Genomic DNA, 18937 nt, shown 5'->3' on the forward strand with positions numbered 1-18937 from the left:
ACTTGACACTACATGTGTAACTTCTTTGACATTTAGGGTTTCCACCTAAAGTGGCTACATTTATCCATATTTCTGTCTTTAACTATACTATATATATTTGCACATATTCCTTTCTTTACACTTTCCCTGTCTCCTTTCAAACCTCTTTGCCCGGGGTGTTCATTTGCCAGGATACTATCCTTGCCCACACTACGTTGGCACAGCAACTGGGTAGCAGGTGTACCCGACGCTGTTCTTTCTGAACGGGGTAGCAGGTGTACCCCACCATTCTATGAGATTGTGCTACTATGAGCACTGAACTCTGTGTGAGAAGCTCGCTCCGATATATGCACCTACTCCCTCTGACAGGCCCCGCGTGGGGCACAGAATTACCCTCTACAACTACGCTCCCTGTGCGCTCCCTCTATGTGCCTCCACAAACTCTTAAATCCCCTACGGGGGTTACTGTGCGACCTGGGCGCTCCCTATTATGCCTCCATAAGCCCTCTCATACTCCGATGTGGTTGCGGTGCGGCTGGTCGACACCTCTGGCTGAAACCAGCGATGTCAGACCGCAGCCGGCACCCACTGTATGCCACTGTGCCCAGCATGGGCAGCGAATTTGTCGCACCGGCTCTCCATGCGAGCCACGGCGGAAGGGCACTGCACACCAGAATACCTTGCGCCAGGTTATAAGTATTGTTGCTAAGGAGAAGCAGCAGGGGGTTACGAGGGAGGTGCCTTAACCTGATGGACAGCGCGGCTCTCAGCAGAATGCTTATACACGCACGATCCCCTGCAAACGATTATCGCTACTCTGGGCTTAAGTATATGACACCAAGCAATGGTTTGTAAATAAATTCCTTTATTCTTTCTTCACTATCTCACCTTTTGTTGTTTGTTTACACTGTATGGTTGCCTAGCAACGCTTCTTTTGGCGCCAAATAATGTATTTAAACTTTGGCTCTGTGTACACACTTGCTTCCCTGACGAAGGTTCCAGTAGGGAACTGAAACGTTGGATCAATAAACTCCACCTGATTGCACCTTTAAACATGATTGACTGCCAGTGATTATCTTCGTGGAAATCCTGTGAGTGCCGACATTCTGTATTCTATATATATATATATATATATATATATATACCTTGAAAAAGGTCCCAAAAGGGACCGAAACGTCGGTTGTACATGCAATTATAATACACTAATATTTGTTTGAACCACAAGACCCTTGGTGCTGGTTGTGTTTGATTTGGTATATATATATACATATATATATGGACATTTAACTTATTGTGTAGATACATTTAACCTATTGTTTAGATATATTGTTGCGGACTTTGAAATTTGCCCTTTGTGAACTATTTCAGTAACTATGTGTCAGCTTGTAAGCTATCTCCCGGGTCTCTGTCATTTCTTGACTTTATTTAACTCCTACTTATAGCTTGTTTTTTACTCTGCATACTCTTTTCAGCGGCTTCTCTTACCATTTTGCTTTTAATTCACTTCTCGCTCTCCTTGCACCAGCTTGTGCTCTCATGTACCGTACATTGCATAATCATTTCTATTACCTGTACATTGTCTTCTATTTTGCCCTTGTCACACTAGTTTGCCTTGTACTTGAGTACAGTGTATGGCGGTTCTTGAACACCAACACTCTACCAGCCCACTTTACTCATTTTTATTACCTATACATCGCCTTTTATTTTGCCCATGACACACGTACTTGAGTACAGTGTATGGCGGTTCACCCTTTGCCGGGCACGAACACCAACACTCTACCAGTCCATCCTTGGCATACCCTCTCCTGCTGTGAACAACCGATATCGACCAATGAACTCTTTATTAACTCCACAAGCAGGCCCTACATTGGTCTCTGGATGGTATGAATATGTGCACTGTATTGATATACTGGGTCCTCCCAAACAACAGGGATTCCAAGTTCATACGTGTCACTAGCTATCCTGACCGCTACTTTCAATGCCTTTCGGCTAAAATCCAGTTACGCGCTGACTAGCGCTACTGTAAGGGAGCTGTATCTCCCTCAGATCCTTAACTATGGACCGTGACGGCTGTCTCGTATCTCCCCGCGCGATCATTTGTCCTATGACGCACGGATGAGCGCAGTAGAGTTCAGCTTACGCTACTCACAATCAGTCCAGCCCTGTTATGGCAGGCATCGCCGATAATCTAGTAAGTGACAACCTTTACCCTCAAGTCCCCTATGCCGCGTATCCTACTCGGCACAACATGTCTCTACTTACAAATGGTGCGAGTTGCAGTTCGGTACAAGTATGCACAAGCTCTTTTTGTTTCATTTATTACATATCCTTAACCACACTGGGTGTCCTACTTATCGCTTCACTTTCTACTACTTTACTTGCTATTACCACTTAGTAATGATTTTATGTTTAAACATATAACAGTTGTTGCTCTATTTACACATATATGTTAAACACACCCCCCTGTGTATGACGTCACACTGGTCTTTTGGCGCCATTTTCGGGTTTATTTGGGGAATCTGTTTGTTTCACATCCACTTTGAGAAAGGCTGCTGTGTCAGCCGAAACGTTAGTCGCTTGCCAAATAAAATATTTTTTGTTTTCTTAAGTCCTGTGAGTGCGGATTATAATTGCTATACTATACATATATATATATATATATATATATATACACAATGGGGTACACCTTATTCAATGAAAGAGAACATTAGAAGTGTAGAAAATGGATATTAGTGATCATTAGTATTGGTTAGTCCAGATGGTTACTCTAAAAGTCAAGCAATAATTAGTCTCTTGGTTGCTGCTTCCCTTTTTGCAAATTAGGACAATGATTGTGTCCTAGATCTAGAAAAAGCTAACCCAAAGTGAAAAGCTGTGCAACTTTAATTAAAAATAAAGTAAAATTGTTTGTGTTTATACAAATAAAAGCCTTGAAATGCCAGTGCCTTCAAGTCTGGACCATTCACAGGTAATTTCACAGCTAAAGCTCTGTTTATATTCCTATAGTGATTAGATGTCTGGTTAGAAACAGTGAATTAGGCTTTATAAACCATACATTTTTCTGTTCTCAACAGGGAGTGCATTAGGCTGTGCATACAGTTCACTTCTGAGAGGTCTGCACAGAACCCCAATCTGAAGCAATACTAGCTATAACCACTACATAAGGAATGTCTTACTGTGCTACTAAAAACAGATCTTTTTTAGTACTTGTATTAGGACAAATAAGAATTTATGATTTTCGCATTAATGTTTTATTATTTAATCATATTAATATGATTTTTGTTATTTAATTAATGTGCGTTCATAGTACATTTCAAAATGAAGTTATTAAAATTCAAATTTACCAGTGAAAGCAGCTTCTGTTTGATTCTTACTGATTCTTGAAGCAATGTTGCAGTAGCCAGCTCCCTTCCAACCAAGACTATGCTTTCCACCGTCAGACACTGGGTGACTACGCATTTAAGGTTTTTTGTATTTTTGTAAGTGGGTGGAGCCACCAACAGCCAATCAGATTTTACCTATTGACTCTAAATGGGGAAATTCAACCTGCTGCCATTCTCACAGTATTAACACCAGGGTCCCCAGTTGGTCGCTAGAGTACTACAGTTTTAGTTTTGAAAAAGTGGGCGGGGCCACCAACAGCCAATCAGATTTCACCTATTGAATTTTATTGGTTTGATGCCAGAGTTCGCAAACTTTGCACAGTCAGTCACTGCGGGACTTTGTACTCAAGGTTAGAAAAAGTGGGCGGGGCCGCCAAAAGCCAATCACATTTCTTTCATTGTTTTCAGTGGGGAAATTTTAACTGCTGACATTTTCACATGTTTAATGTCAGGGTCCCCAAACTTTGCACAGTTTGTCACTAGGTGACTATGTTCCAAGTTGAGAAAAGTGGGTGGAGCCACCAACAGCCAATCAGACTTTACCTATTGAATTGTTTTGGTTTATATTTAAAATGTTGCTTTGCTCACACTATTTATGTCAGGGTTCCCAAACAAGTGGGAGGAGCCACCAACAGCCAATCCATTTCCACCCATTATATTTCATTGGTTTATATTTAAACTGATGCTGTTATTTAAATATTAATTCCAGGGTTGTTAAAGTTTCCAGAGTTAGTCACTGGGTATTTTCCATTCAAAGTTAGAAAAAAGTGGGCGGAGCCACCAACAGCCAATAACATTTCACCTATTTACTTTCAATGGTGAAGTGTAAAATGCTGTCAGTCTCACAATGAATGCCTGAGTCCCCAAAATTTGCAATGTTGGTCACTGGGGGACTGCAGTTCAAAAATAGGAAAAGTGAGTTGGGCCACTAACAGCCAATCAGATTTCATCCATTGAATTTTATTGGTTTAAATTTAAAATGCTGTCATTCTCAAACTATTTATGCCAGGGTGCCCACTGTTTGCCACTGGGTGACTTTGACTCAAGGTTAGAAAAAGTGGGCGGAACCACCAATCACAATTCACCTATTGACTTTTATTGGTTTAAATTTTAATTGGTTAATTGGTGCCGTTCTTTAACTATTAATCCTAGGGCCCCTAAATTTCGCAGAATTAGTCACTGGGTAACTGCAGTTCCAGGTTAGAAAAAGGGGGTGGAGTTACCACCGCCACTACCGCCAATCAGATGTCGTTGACTTTCAGTGGGGAAATTTAAGTTGCTGCCATGCAGACACTATTAAAACCAGGGTCCCAAAACTTTGCACAGTGGTTTTTACTGTATAACCAAGGTCCAAGGTTAGAGAAAGTGGGCAGAGCCCATTCAGTGACTTCATGTTTTTCAACCCAACATGAAGTTTGTTCTCAAACTTCCCTTTCTAGTTAACAATATGTATTTATAAAGCACCAACATATTCCACAGCCCCATGCAATAAATGGGTGTATATGTACTGATTTATATTTGTTATCTGTGCTTTGGAGCACAGACACATGCAGCTTCCTTCAATAATACAGAACTGACTGCGTTAGTCAGCATTAGTAAGGTGCAAGAATGTAGACATAAAAGACCCCTACTACTTTGTATATACTACATTTTCAGGTTGCAAGGTCTGTTTTATGTAAATGTGATCATTTTGTTTTTTTACAATATTAGAAATGTTACATCACAGTAATAAATAGCTAGATAGGAGTTTGTTAGTAATGAACTAAATGTGTACTGTATGTGTATTGTATTATTCATTGCTACATAGTTATCTTATAAAAAAAATTATACAGACCAATAAGCTGTCACCTAATTTGTATTGTACGGTAGTTTTATTTCTCTTATGTACATTTGAGAGTCATAAGTTATGTAGTTAATATGCTATAGTGTGTGTGTATTCTCATGGATAATGGAATAAATAACTACTGCATTTTCTTCTTCTTTTTACATAATTACTTTTCATACTGAGCTGCTGAATATATTATTATATATTGTTGCACTGCCAACAGCTGCCTTATTAAGGGACTATTGTATTGTTCCCATGAAGAGACTGCTATTTACCCTAAGGACTACAGATTTATTCTGCGTCTTTGCAGGTGTTATATGATCATGGTGTTTATGGTGTCATATACTTGACTTTGTTGAAACAAACTATACATGGAAGATTTCTAAATATTCAAGAAATTTCACACATTTTTTCATGTGTGTGTGTATGTATATATATACTTCTGTCTCCGTCTGTAGTTGCCACTATTCTAAGGTTTGCTATTTTTAAAGAAATGTGTCCTACATTGCTTCTTTGTTTTTTTTCTATTCACTTCACCCTGTTTGTAAAGAACTTCAACATTCTTTTTGAACAAAATAGCGCTACTTTGCCAAACCTAGCAAATCCAATTATTTTCCATGGCAAAGTAAAGAAATTGCTTTAGCAAACTAAGAGAATCTGTAGTTAATTTCGAACCCAAGAAGAATCTTGTCAAAGTCCATTGTTGAGTTGGTCAGCAAAATTTTGTAATTCGTATATAGGGCTCATACAGGTTACAGTGAGAATTGCTTTCGGGTAGCAAGATTTATTTGGTGATTCCCTGCGAACGTACACAGCATTGCACATTGTCTTTCTCTTCTGTATAATTGCTGCAGGTTGCTGTGCTTAATTTTTTTGCACTTTGGCTTCTCTGCAACAATGCCATATACATTTCCTAGCTTGTGCATCATACAGATGCATAGTTAGTGGAAGAGGAGGATGTAGGGTGCAACAGGGCCCTGCCCTTATGACCTGCTCTATGGAGTTGATAAGGACAAGGTGGGACTATAGAGAGAACAGAAATGCATAGAACATGGGATCTGCTTCCTCTGTAGCCTAGAAAATCCCCCCTCCCCAGCTGGCGGAGAGTGGATAGTGTGGCCCTTCTGAGGATTTTATTTGCGGAGGGGTCTGGTGCCTTGTTACATTACCGCCTGTGCCTCCTGGGGGTGCACTGGGCACCTAAGGCCAGATGTTTTTATCCAGTGCAGTCAATCCACAGGGAAAAAATGCTCAGTGGATCAGAACTAAGCTCTGTCTGGGGGATTTAATATTCACATTGCTGTATTGCTTCATTATGTGCCAAAGTTGTGTTGGATTTCAATATGGATTATTTTTAAAAGTGCTTCAGTTAAAATCTTCCTTTTTCACTTTACAAATAGAGTGTTGGAGGGTTGCATGTCATATAAGGTTATTGCTATAATGTAGTTGTCTTATACCAGTACAGGAAAAAAGATAATCTTCTGGTCATTTCAGATTATACAACAATTCTATATAGTTTTTTTAAAACAGGGTATAGGTATTTTATCAGAAACTGTTTGATTTAAATTTAATTAAGTTCAAGAAATGCATGATTTATGATACATTCAATTTTAATAGCTTTGTACGAATACTTCACAGGGAATTTGTTATTACTAGAAGAACATAGAGATAGGCTTCATTAAAAATGGGCCAGATATACCTTGTAGCTTCCTCTCGCGCAGTATTTCATTTTAGCTTATACCTTTATTTTATGCGTATGAGGTCACCTGTAAATCAAATAAAGAAAATGCAAGCATCATTGCGTAGAAATGTCAGGGAATAGGAATAGAACATTGCCAGTTATTGTGATATTTTATACCACTTACTCTGCACTGTTTTCATTTCAGTGATACACTCTGAAGTGTTTTAGTGATATGTCCTGTGGTCCTTCCATGCTGTTTGTTAAGCTGTCACTGTGTGTTGTCTAGAAGCCTGCCTAGGGTAACTGAAGCACTGTTCCCTTTATACTGGAACACAAAAATAAAAAAAAGCAGCAGGAAAAGAAACGTTCTTCAAAGACAAATCACAATCTGCTTCAGAGAAACACTGATTCTTCTTATAAACAGTTTAAATATTAAAAGTAACACATTACTACTAGGCTTTTCATATTTTTCCATGTGCTTCATTGTCTAGTTCACCCCAGCAGAATGTCTAATTTAGCTATAATGAACCATGGGAGCTGTAGGAAGACGTACTATAATAGATAAAGTAGTATATATTACTGTCTCATTAGTACTTATAAGTAGTGTTTTTATCTGCAGATTTCCTACTACAGTATTTTTGTTTTATTGATACGGCACAATTAGCAAAGATTAAATGTTAATGTGGAGAGTAAGCGCCTCTTCCAGGATAAACAAGAAAAACTTGCTCATTAAACCAAAGCACATTTGTGATGAGAGGTGTTTATCAGCAAAGAGTTGAAATAAATATAAAGCTTTACATAAAGTGGAACTGACACTTTTTAACTTATGGCAGTTTCTGAGGCTTTTTTTCCAATGTACTTATTCTTAGCACATGTCTGGCCCTTTTCCTAAGAGATTGTGCTTTCTACTCTGCAATGTGTCGCAACTATGACAGGCTATATGAGCTGCGCAGATTTTTTATTTGCTTAATGCATGTGAAAGTGTAAAACTAACTGTATTTACATACCTACTATGTCTTTATTTCTTTTAAGCTGTCACCCTTTGTAGCAATTCTTTGTCTCCTGCTCATAACAGACCGTTTTGAGCAGTTTAGTCCCTCATGCTCAGCAAAATTATATTATGCATTAGAAAAATGTGTCCTAAATGTATAGTTGTCAGAATGTCAGAAAGTAAAAAGGGGTCAGTCATTTCAGGCTAGAATCAAGCTAGAACAATGAACACTGTAAGGTTTTGCATTGCACAAACATGCTTCAAGTAAAACTGCAATTAATCTTTAAATTAAGATATATATTTACTTGTAACTCATTTGCTTCTCGGCAAGCTGCTGTGTGGAATTCTTCCAATTTTTATCATCTGTCTTACTCCAGTGCATACCCATCTCTCATCTGCAGTTCATCTTCTCTCTCCCAGCTCATCATCTACATCTCCCACTAATTCTCCTATCATTATGGTCAATTAATTATGCTTCTGTTTTATGATCTGTTTCTTCAGTTTCTTACTCCAGTTTATTCTTATTTCCCTCTACCTCTCTTGTGTGGGCAATCTAAGAAGTAATATATTGGACAGAATGATCAAATATCAAAATGGGGTATTCTAAACCATCATTACTGCTCAGTAAAAATATTGGCTCACAATAATTCTGCTACATTATTTACACATTTGAGGTCATAATATAATCACAAACTGTAAGAATGGCTGGATAAACTGGTGCGGAGTTAATGTGCTGCTAGTACCAAACCTTCTGAGGCTTGACACATACTGCTTATATCAACAAAAGGTTTAATAATGAAAAACAACCACAATGACCTGAACAGAAATGTATATAAGGAGCAAACATTAAGGGGTAGATTTATCAAAATGGGAGTTTAGAGCTTGATACATCAGTTTCATCTAGATTCTGTACCACAGCTCAACTTCAGTTCTCTCAGCTACTTCTTAGTCTATTGTGAAGCTCTGCCCCCCTTTTTTTGCTGAGCTCTCCTTTTCTCTCTGACTTATAAAGATGGTTGAAGTGGTCTGCTGCACATACCTGGTAGATTTCCATTGGAACAGAGACAGCAATCATACACAGTAGACACCTCTTTTACCATTTTCACAGTTAGAGAGAGAAGAAGAGTTTAGCAAAGAAAATGGAGAGGAGCTTCATGCTAGGCTAGGATGTAGCTGAGAGAGTTGAACAGAATCTACACGAACAGAACAAAATCTACATGAAACCGAGTGCAGGGAGAAAGGTATGCTATTCTGGGGGCTGTATAGATTATGTTAAAAGGCTTACATATCCTTTAAGTTCACCTACTATATTTTACTCCAGTTAATACCTAAGTTCGTTTTCTGTCTTGTCCAAATCCTGAACTGAATCTTCTGTATGGTGTCAAAATCTTAGGCAGCCCCCATTTTAAATAGATTGCTAAGCTTTTCTTTGGGCCAGTGGTTCCGGTTAGAACACTGCACTGGCCCATGAAAAACCTACCTAATTGCTGCACCGGCTTCTCCATACCTGAGATCTTCATCCCTTTGGCTTTCTGCACTTCTGTTGTAGCATAGATTGTGCAGGTTTACTTTGCTGAGCATGTGTGAATGAACAGGGATTGTTGCAAGGGATGCCTGGGACAGTGGTCGGAAGGTAAGTAGAATGGCGGTGCAGAGCTGATAAAGTTTTTCCGCAGGCTGGTGCAGTTTTCTCCTAACCGGAACACCGACCTTGGGAAAAAACAAACATCTACTTCACTTGTGGGTGCCTAGGCACCCCCTAGTAAAATAGACTTTGCATGTCCTTAAAGTTCATCCTCACTATTGACCAGTTCTGCTTCTGTCTCCTAAGATCACCTTTTCCATATATCTGCTTCCCTCCTATATTACTATTTCCTTTCTTTTAGCAGCATCTCTTCCCTCAATTCACAATAAACTTCATCCTTCCTCTATTTTCACAGTTCATATTCAGTATTTTCCTACAGTTAATTATGTGTCTCTAACACTTGCTAGTACTTCATTTCACCACTCTATTCATCTTTCGTCAGTCATCCTGTTATCATCTGTTAGCTGCCAATTACCCTCTTCTTAATCCTCTATGTCCCCAAAAAGTCAGTCACTTATTAATAATTTGTCTCCATCTCTAGCTCTGCCCCCAATTTATCTACTTCTACCTCCTGTTTATGCTGTTAATAGTTTATTTTTCACCAACCCTCACTCAAATTTACCTTTATCTATTTCCTGTTTTGACCATTGCTTCCCCATGTAATCCATGCTTTTTCCATCTTCTGAGAAAATATCATGCTGCTTGTTTTGCTCCGGTCCTGCCATTTTGGTTACTACAATTTGAGTAGGGTTGGAAATGCTCCTGTAATACCTCTTTTCACGTGGTCTTTAACATGTATACAATCTGTCTGTATACAGTCTAATGAAAGGAAATACATTCCATAATCTGTAGTGATAGAAAGATACTTCTGGTGCACTAAAAAAAACAAACAAACATAAAAGCTGAGCAGAGTGGTTATGCCAAAGGCTGTTAATGCTTGGCACTATGGTGTAATTGTGCTGATGGATGATGGGAAGCATTGCATCACAAGCCGCAGTGTTTACAATACATTTTTCAGATGCCTTTTCAAACTGCATAATTCTCCCAGCACAACAGGGAAGTGTTGTGCTGGGAGGATTTTATGGTTATGTTTTTATTTTTTCCTGGGGTTGTTTGCCTCCTTGCAGTAGGAGGAAAATGATGAAATTATCTTGAGAGACAGTCCAGATAAGTGAAAGGTGTTCTTTCAAATTCTGTGTGCACATAGGTCTTATCTTATAAATATTTTCCTTAAGCCAAAATGTTATTGTTTGTTTTAGCTATTGATCTGTGCCTCTGAAAAATTATTTTCTGAAATAAGCTGCAGCAATTCTGTATACACATATTGACTAGATTATCATTTTTGTGCTCTTTAATTGTTCCAAGTGCAAGTTTTGAACACTAATTAAAGTGTGCTGCCTTCGGTAAATGTATATAGGCATATATATGTGTCATAGCTAAGTAATTTATCCATTCTTACAGAAATTATTTTACATGTGTATATTTACATTATGTCACTTTTGTGAATGCCAAAGAAGGTAATAAAATGACTTTTTTTCTTCTTTGTAATGCAGGTGGCAGCATATGACTTCCAGCTCCCTGTCAATATAAATTTCACTGGAGACTTAAATGCTGGAAGCTCTTTGCCTGTGACTCCTACCAACTCTGAGAAGCATCTTGTTGTTCCCAGACCTCAAATAGTAAATGTGGTCACTCCAAAATGTAGAGTTAATGCAACTGGTATGTAAACAAAAAATGTCTTCTTGGCAAAAGCACAAAAAGATTTCCCATTGGAGACTTAAAAGATTAAGAAAGTGTTTCAATGCATATTGCACCTCTTACAGCTCTATAAAGAATACGTTTACTTGAAATTTAATTCAGTTTGTTAAACTTTGTGTACCGCTAACCTGGCTGTTGAAATCTAGCATTAGTCTGGCATTAGTTTATTTTTGTTAAAAATGTGTTTTGTAGACATCTATAATCTGACAGGTCAGACGTAGCATACAGTGGGTGGCTGCCTAGGTTGCTTCATGGTGAGAGGGCATAACCTGGAGGGGTTGTAGACAGGGCGATGAAGACAAGGGTGGGGGGGAAGACTGTTTTGTGAGCAGCGTGGCTGAGAACTGCCTTGGGCACCAGGAGAACTTGTCCCAGTACTGATAACCAAGCTTTTTGAAAAGCAAACCAAACCCTTTGATAAGCTTACAGGTACAAAGAAAAGAGGAAAATTGAAGGCAGAGCATCTTTAAAGCACCTTAAACTTTTATTCTTTCTATTCCACTTACATTCAAAATTATACATAAAAATATATTGTATATGCTATGACAGCAAACCTGATGAACTGTAGCCTGTGCAAGCTGTGATAAAGGGAATGTAATATTGAATATGTCATATCTGATTTTTGGTTGGACATGAGAAATAGTTTTGCTGAATTTCATATCACTGCAGATGGATTCTTTATTTATGGCATTTTTATCTTCACATGTTCATTATTATAAGCTTTTACACATCATTTTTACACATCTTTCCAATATGTATTGCTACAAGAGTTCTTACTGACATTTGTTTACTTTAATATGTTACAATTATATATCTCTCATGTCCCATTAACACACATTCATTCATTCATTTGAGGAATTCATTTGATGGAAATTGCTCTCAATTTTGATGAAAGGCAATCATTTTGACTTTAGTATTCTGGAATTAGAGGAGTGCTTAGTTTAATTAAGTATTCTGGGAACCCTAAAAATCACCTGGAGAGCCAAATCCAGTCTTCGGGCAAAAGTTGGACAGCCCTGGTGTAAAAGCTAGAATTTGTTTGTGTACACTGATCTCTGTCATTCAGTTACTTAATTCTGTCAATGCATTTCCATTTTCTGTTGTGTAAAGTTTATTATGTACAAGGTAAAACTAAGACACCTGTTGGTTAAAAAATTGATTTAAAAATGTGTTGAATTGAAATGAAAGCATTTTTTGCTGGTTTATCTTGAGACATAATACACTCTGCATCTAATAATAATCAAAAGTTGAGAGCAAGTGTACTGCTCTGTAAAATGATATAAAATTAGTGCTAATCTATATCACTTCTTAATATATATTTTTCAGTTTTGCTTCCACTGCTCAGTTTCTCTACTACAAAGCTAGAATTTGACCTGTCATCAGGATTTTTTGACTTGGGCATTGCAGATGAATCTTGGTGCACTCAGGTGAGACTTGTTTAATGGGTAAGGTATGTTTATTATAAAAGCAAAGCTTTAAATATCCACCAATATTTAAGAAGCAGATCTTTAATATTATTATTTGCAAAAATAGTATCTGTGACAATATATTATAGTACAAATGTTGTGCCACCTGCAACTTCCAATAAAGGAACCATATGATGTGTATTAAAAGCAAGAGCATATACTCATGTGGTTGCTGGGTTATTACGAACTTTAAATCCCATCATTTTTGGGGCTGCGTTTATAAATGTTTGACAATTGTGGCTTTAATAACTGGATAAAGATTTCTCAGTAAATCAGAGATCAATTATTAAATATCTTACATAAAATCCATTAGGGTTTAAGGCAATGTTTGCATGTGAGTCAGAGGGGAAAAACATAGCAGCTCATTTATTATCACTAGATGAAAATAATTGGAGAAGAATTGCACACAGCTAAACATGCTTGTTGTTGCACCACTAGAATTGCACACAGCTGAAAAGTATATGTGTGTACATCAAAGTCTTACCTTTTAAATAGCTTTTCTGCGTCTTCTACAATGGAGTATCATCTGCTCTCTTACCTATTTCCTCAAAGCTCTGTCCTAGGACAAGGACATGTGAAAGGCATTCCTGTCACTGTACACATAATTGGAATGTTAGCAAGCTAAATAAGTGGTGTGCACAGGGACTGGTAGATTGCATGACTGCACACATAATTGCAGTGGTAGGAACTGAATCAGTGATTTTTCACTCTGATTATGTTAACAAATTAATTTTTGGGTTTAAAACCACTTTAAAGTAAGGCAATGTGACGAGACAGCAGGTAACAGTTCAAAAGGCTACATGCTTCATGTTTCATTGCCCCTTGTTAATGTTTTTTTACGTGTTGGTTTAGGTCATGCAGACTTCAACATATAAGAGCTTGCAGTAGTTTCTCACACCTTAGCAAAACTCACATAAACTCTGCAGTCCGAACTCATTTGAACTTTCAGTAACATTCCCTCTGCGCCATGAATTCATCATCCGTGTGTGGATTTCCTCAGGCTGGCACATGGCACCTTTTAGAGCTGGCTGCAGCCACTGCAACTGGCACCACATTTTGTCTTCAATAACGTTCCCACAGGGCACTAAAAAAGTACACATAAACATAGAATTTAAAGGTCTAGTGTGCTGGTACTTCTGTGTCAGCTCTATTGATTTGTCAAACTACATAATTTAAGAGGTTATTTGAACATGCTTATATATAATTTGGCTACACTTCCCTGTATAAGCAATAGAGAATTACATTGCAACCTTCATAGAGTAACAATAAACACTTAAAGCAATAGCCTAAACTTGCCATATGGTTTGTGCAGTTTGTATTATATAGTATTTATTCTCTTTTACGGTATTTTTTCACTTAAACTATTACTATGTGCAAAGCAGTTCCTGTTAATGCTTTGTTTTGTTAGCCATTCAAAACTACTTGACTCACATCTGTGGTGTTTCTCTGCAATCTGTTAGCCAAGTGAGTGTAAAAGTACAAGAACGCTTGGCACCTTTTCCCTCTGTCTGTTTTACAACACTCTCAGAACAAGAGGCTCAGTTACATAAGTGGAATATAAATATAGTTGTATTAGAGGAGTTTGGGGGTAGCCTTTTCTTTGAGAAAGGGTAACACTTTTTCTGTAGGTAAAGAAAATAGAAGTTTGCACTTTAGCAATAGTTGACTCTAGTCAGCTTTGCATTAAACAGGAAAAATACATGCAAACTACAAGTTAAGCCATTGCCAGCCTGGCACTAAGTAACAATAGGCTTCATAATCACAAGTTAAGGGCCAAACCCAGAACCAACTGAACCTCAGAATAGTTAAACATCTTGTTCACTCACAAGGGGTCATCTAAAACTGCAAGTGCAGTGAGCAAAGTGCAATTTAGATCGCAATCACTATGTTTTTCTTACTATAATGCAGTGTTTTCCGCAGGATTTCAGTGCTGTAGTATGTTGCACCTGTTTGATGCCATTTTTGGTGTTCAGCGCATGAGTGCCATGTGTGCCATATTCTTTAAGTGTAAGTTCTCTTCGCAGATTGACACAGGGTGCTCGGGTAACCACATACATTTGCCCCCTTCCTGATTTCTTATTCTTTTGCATGTTTGTCACACTTAAATGTTTCTGCTCATCAAAAACCGTTAACTATTAGTCAAAGATAACATAATTGAACACAAAATGCAGTTTTTAAATGAAGGTTTACGTTATTAAGGGAGAAAAAAAACTCCAAATCTACATGGCCCTGTGTGAAAAAGTGATTGCCCCCCTTGTTAAAAAATAACTTAACTGTGGTTTATCACACCTGAGTTCAATTTCTGTAGTCACCCCCAGGCCTGATTACTGCCACACCTGTTTCAATCAAGAAATCCCTTAAATTTGAGCTACCTGACACAGAGAAGTAGACCAAAAGCACCTCAAAAGCTAGACATCATGCCAAGATCCAAAGAAATTCAGGAACAAATGAGAACAAAAGTAATTGAGATTTATCAGTCTGGTAAAGGTTATAAAGCCATTTCTAAAGCTTTGGGACTCCAGCGAACCACAGTGAGAGCCATTATCCACAAATGGCAAAAACATGGAACAGTGGTGAACCTTCCCAGGAGTGGCCGGCCGACCAAAATTACCCCAAGAGCGCAGAGACAACTCATCCGAGAGGCCACAAAAGACCCCAGGACAACATCTAAAGAACTGGAGGCCTCACTTGCCTCAATTAAGGTCAGTGTTCACGACTCCACCATAAGAAAGAGACTGGGCAAAAACGGCCTGCATGGCAGATTTTCAAGGAGCAAACCACTTTTAAGCAAAAAGAACATTATGGCTCGTCTCAATTTTGCTAGAAAACATCTCAATGATTGCCAAGACTTTTGGGAAAATACCTTGTGGACCGACGAGACAAAAGTTGCACTTTTTGGAAGGTGCGTGTCCCGTTACATCTGGCGTAAAAGTAACACAGCATTTCAGAAAAAGAACATCATACCAACAGTAAAATATGGTGGTGGTAGTGTGATGGTCTGGGGTTGTTTTGCTGCTTCAGGACCTGGAAGGCTTGCTGTGATAGATGGAACCATGAATTCTACTGTCTACCAAAAAATCCTGAAGGAGAATGTCCGTCCATCTGTTTGTCAACTCAAGCTGAAGCGATCTTGGGTGCTGCAGCAGGACAATGACCCAAAACACACCGGCAAATCCACCTCTGAATGGCTGAAGAAAAACAAAATGAAGACTTTGGAGTGGCCTAGTCAAAGTCCTGACCTGAATCCTATTGAGATGTTGTGGCATGACCTTAAAAAGGCGGTTCATGCTAGAAAACCCTCAAATAAAGCTGAATTACAACAATTCTGCAAAGATGAGTGGGCCAAAATTCCTCCAGAGCACTGTAAAAGACTCGTTGCAAGTTATCGCAAATGCTTGATTGCAGTTATTGCTGCTAAGGGTGGCCCAACCAGTTATTAGGTTTTTCACACAGGGCCATGTAGGTTTGGATTTTTTTTCTCCCTAAATAATAAAAACCCTCATTTAAAAACTGCATTTTGTGTTTACTTGTGTTATCTTTGACTAATAGTTAAATGTGTTTGATGATCAGAAACATTTTGTGTGACAAACATGCAAAAGAATAAGAAATCAGGAAGGGGGCAAATAGTTTTTCACACCACTGTAGTTATCAACTGGTCTGGAGGTGGTGGTAGCTCCAGGGTTGCCTTGCATCGATAGGTGAACCTACCCTTAATTTGAAATTTGAGGAGGCAGGAAGGACCGACTGGGACCAAATGCAAGTGTAAAATGCAAGTGCAAGTTCCTCTAATGAATGGTGTTTTAACCTCAACTCTTTGAGAGGAAATTTGTGGGAACTGTGCTTGCAGATATTAATGACCCCTCCAGTCTTGGATATACACTACACAAAGTTGAACTTATTACCCCCTTTAAAGAAGAAGTAAACCTTTTCCACCTATCTTTAAAATTACTCTAAACAACCCCCATAATAATATACCTTAGTCCCTGCATTCAGTCTGATCTGGTTTCTGATTTATAAGTTGAAATCTCCAGCTCCTTTCCTCTTCTTCCTGGTACAGCATGAAGCCCCATCCCCTCTTCCTGTTCAGCTCTCCTCATCTCTTCTGTAGTCAAAGAGGAGAGCCTTCTGTGCATGCCTGACTGAGAAGAAGCCTTCTGGGAATGCACAGTGAGTCAGGAAGTTATTTATGGGCATAGAAAAAAACATTGGTTCCTTCTCTGTGCATTTCCAGAAAGCTTCTTCTCTATCAGGCATGCACAGAAGGCTATCCTCCTCGACTACCCTGTAGTCGAAGAGATGAGGAGAGTGGAACAGTAAGAGGGGGCGGGGCTTCACACTGTACCAGGACGAACAGGAAAGGAGCTGGAGATTTCAACTTATAAATCAGAAACTAGATCAGACTGAATGCAGGGACTAAGGTATGTTATTCTGGGGGTTGTTTAGAGTAATTTAAAGATAGAAAAGAAAAAGGTTTACTTGTTCTTTAATGGGCGGCAACATGTTAACCTTACTTATAAGTGGCCAGAAGTCGGAACCTGACTTTAACATAGGGTTTACCAGATATATGCCAACAACCTTGTTAGTACAGGTATAAGATCTATTAAACAGAATTTTTGGGATCTAGGATTTTCCCAATAAAGGGTTTGTTTCCTGAAATTTTGATCTTCATACCTCAAGTCCACTAAAAATCATTTAACAAACTGAATAGGATTGTTTTGCCACTAAAAAGGACTTATGCAGCTTAGTTAGGATCAAGTGCAAGGTACTGTTTTATTACAGAAAAAAAGGAAATCATTATAAAAATTTTAATTATTTGACTAAAATGTCTGTGGGAGATGGCCTTTCTGTAATTTGGAGCTTTCTGGATATCATGTTTGTGGAAAAGAGATTCCATACCTGTAAATACCTTTCTTCCGTAACTTTTCCTCACCACAGGTGTAGTAATATATAACACTCACACAAATAAGAAATATTTCTTTACTTTTGAAAGGTAGTGCATAGCCACTTTCCAGTCCAGTAGCTATAAATAATACAAAAGGAAACATTCTGTAAAACCTCAAGATTTGATTGTGATTCATCACTGAGTAAGACAGGATATATAAATGTTGTTTCTAAAAGCTTTTATAAATCCTGGAACTATTTCCTTATGTCTTTTAGATGTACAGTTAGAAAGAAAGTGTGTGCCCTGTTGTCAGGGAACACAGTGCAGTGTTACTATATCCATTTTCTCAGCATATTAGAACAGTGCACTTTACTTTTACAAAGACAATAATGTCTGTTTTTAAGATTCATGTAACCTTACGTTTACCCTTTTTTGTGCACAGGAGATTGAACTAACCAACATCTCAAAGAAAAACGTGACATGGAAGTTAAATCTTGATCGGGCTGAAAAAAAGATAGATGATGGGATTTTCAAGTTCAGCAAACGTTCAGGCACACTTGAACCAGGCCAGAAAAAAAGCCTCACTGTCAACTTCTGTCCTAGTAAGAAACCTGTAAAATATTCTTATTTTTATGCTGAAGAATTAAAGGATAAAGCTTAACAAAGAATAAAGCTAGAAATGCTGCAAACTAGGCTAAGGCACCCATGTGCCTAGCCAACAACTGTACCTCTGAAAATGCTGCCAGTTGCTCTCTGTCTTCTTTTCTACTCTTTTTAGCATATGCTCTGTGATGTTGTCAGATACCTGATCTTGGGGGATCACACACAATTACTAATTAATTCAATTTTCATTACATAGCAACTCAGGAACCAGTGCGTTCTGCATCAGAATTGAATAATCAGCCATGTAGCTTTAGACATTTTAGACAGATAAACCTTATTTTCTGCTTGATGGTTTCTTGAGATTTGCTTCTCAACAGCTGCCCAGAGCACACTGAGCATTGAGAGTGCCACTGAAAATCGTATGCTTATAGGGCTGCTGAATCTCTTTGCTGCAACATAAAGATTAGTATATATATAAAATACAGTATTTGTAACCATATTCATTTTTCGTTGCCAATTCTTCTTTAAAGCTTTGTTTTCACAGAAGGCAAACAAAATTAAAATTTTCCTAAAGGGGCCTGTTACTGACCGATTAAGGTGATCTTAACACAAAAAAAGGAGTGATCCTCTGGACACTTTTGCAATTAAAAATCATTTTCTATTTTGGTGGTATCTGAGATATTAGCAGTTTTAGACTTAACAGCTCTTGAAGCCCCAGAGTGTCAACACTAAATTTCCATTCACATCCATGCACATCCTGTATGCTGTTTATTAGTAGTAGTTT

At 38.2% G+C, this 18937-nt stretch overlaps 1 protein-coding gene across 2 annotated transcripts in view; it reads left to right on the plus strand.

Annotated features, from left to right (window-relative positions):
* cfap47 (chromosome X open reading frame 22) overlaps positions 1-18937 on the plus strand; it is a 214872-nt gene that overhangs the window by 39007 nt on the left and 156928 nt on the right. For both annotated transcript variants that reach the window (XM_012957626.2, XM_012957627.2), the window contains exons 23-25: positions 10998-11163; positions 12529-12629; positions 17993-18152. In XM_012957626.2, coding sequence (XP_012813080.2) covers positions 10998-11163; positions 12529-12629; positions 17993-18152 — 427 coding nt within the window. The remainder of the gene's footprint in view (positions 1-10997; positions 11164-12528; positions 12630-17992; positions 18153-18937) is intronic.

The sequence above is a fragment of the Xenopus tropicalis genome, chromosome 2, assembly GCF_000004195.4.
Source record: "Xenopus tropicalis strain Nigerian chromosome 2, UCB_Xtro_10.0, whole genome shotgun sequence".
Taxonomy (NCBI): Eukaryota; Metazoa; Chordata; class Amphibia; order Anura; family Pipidae; genus Xenopus; species Xenopus tropicalis.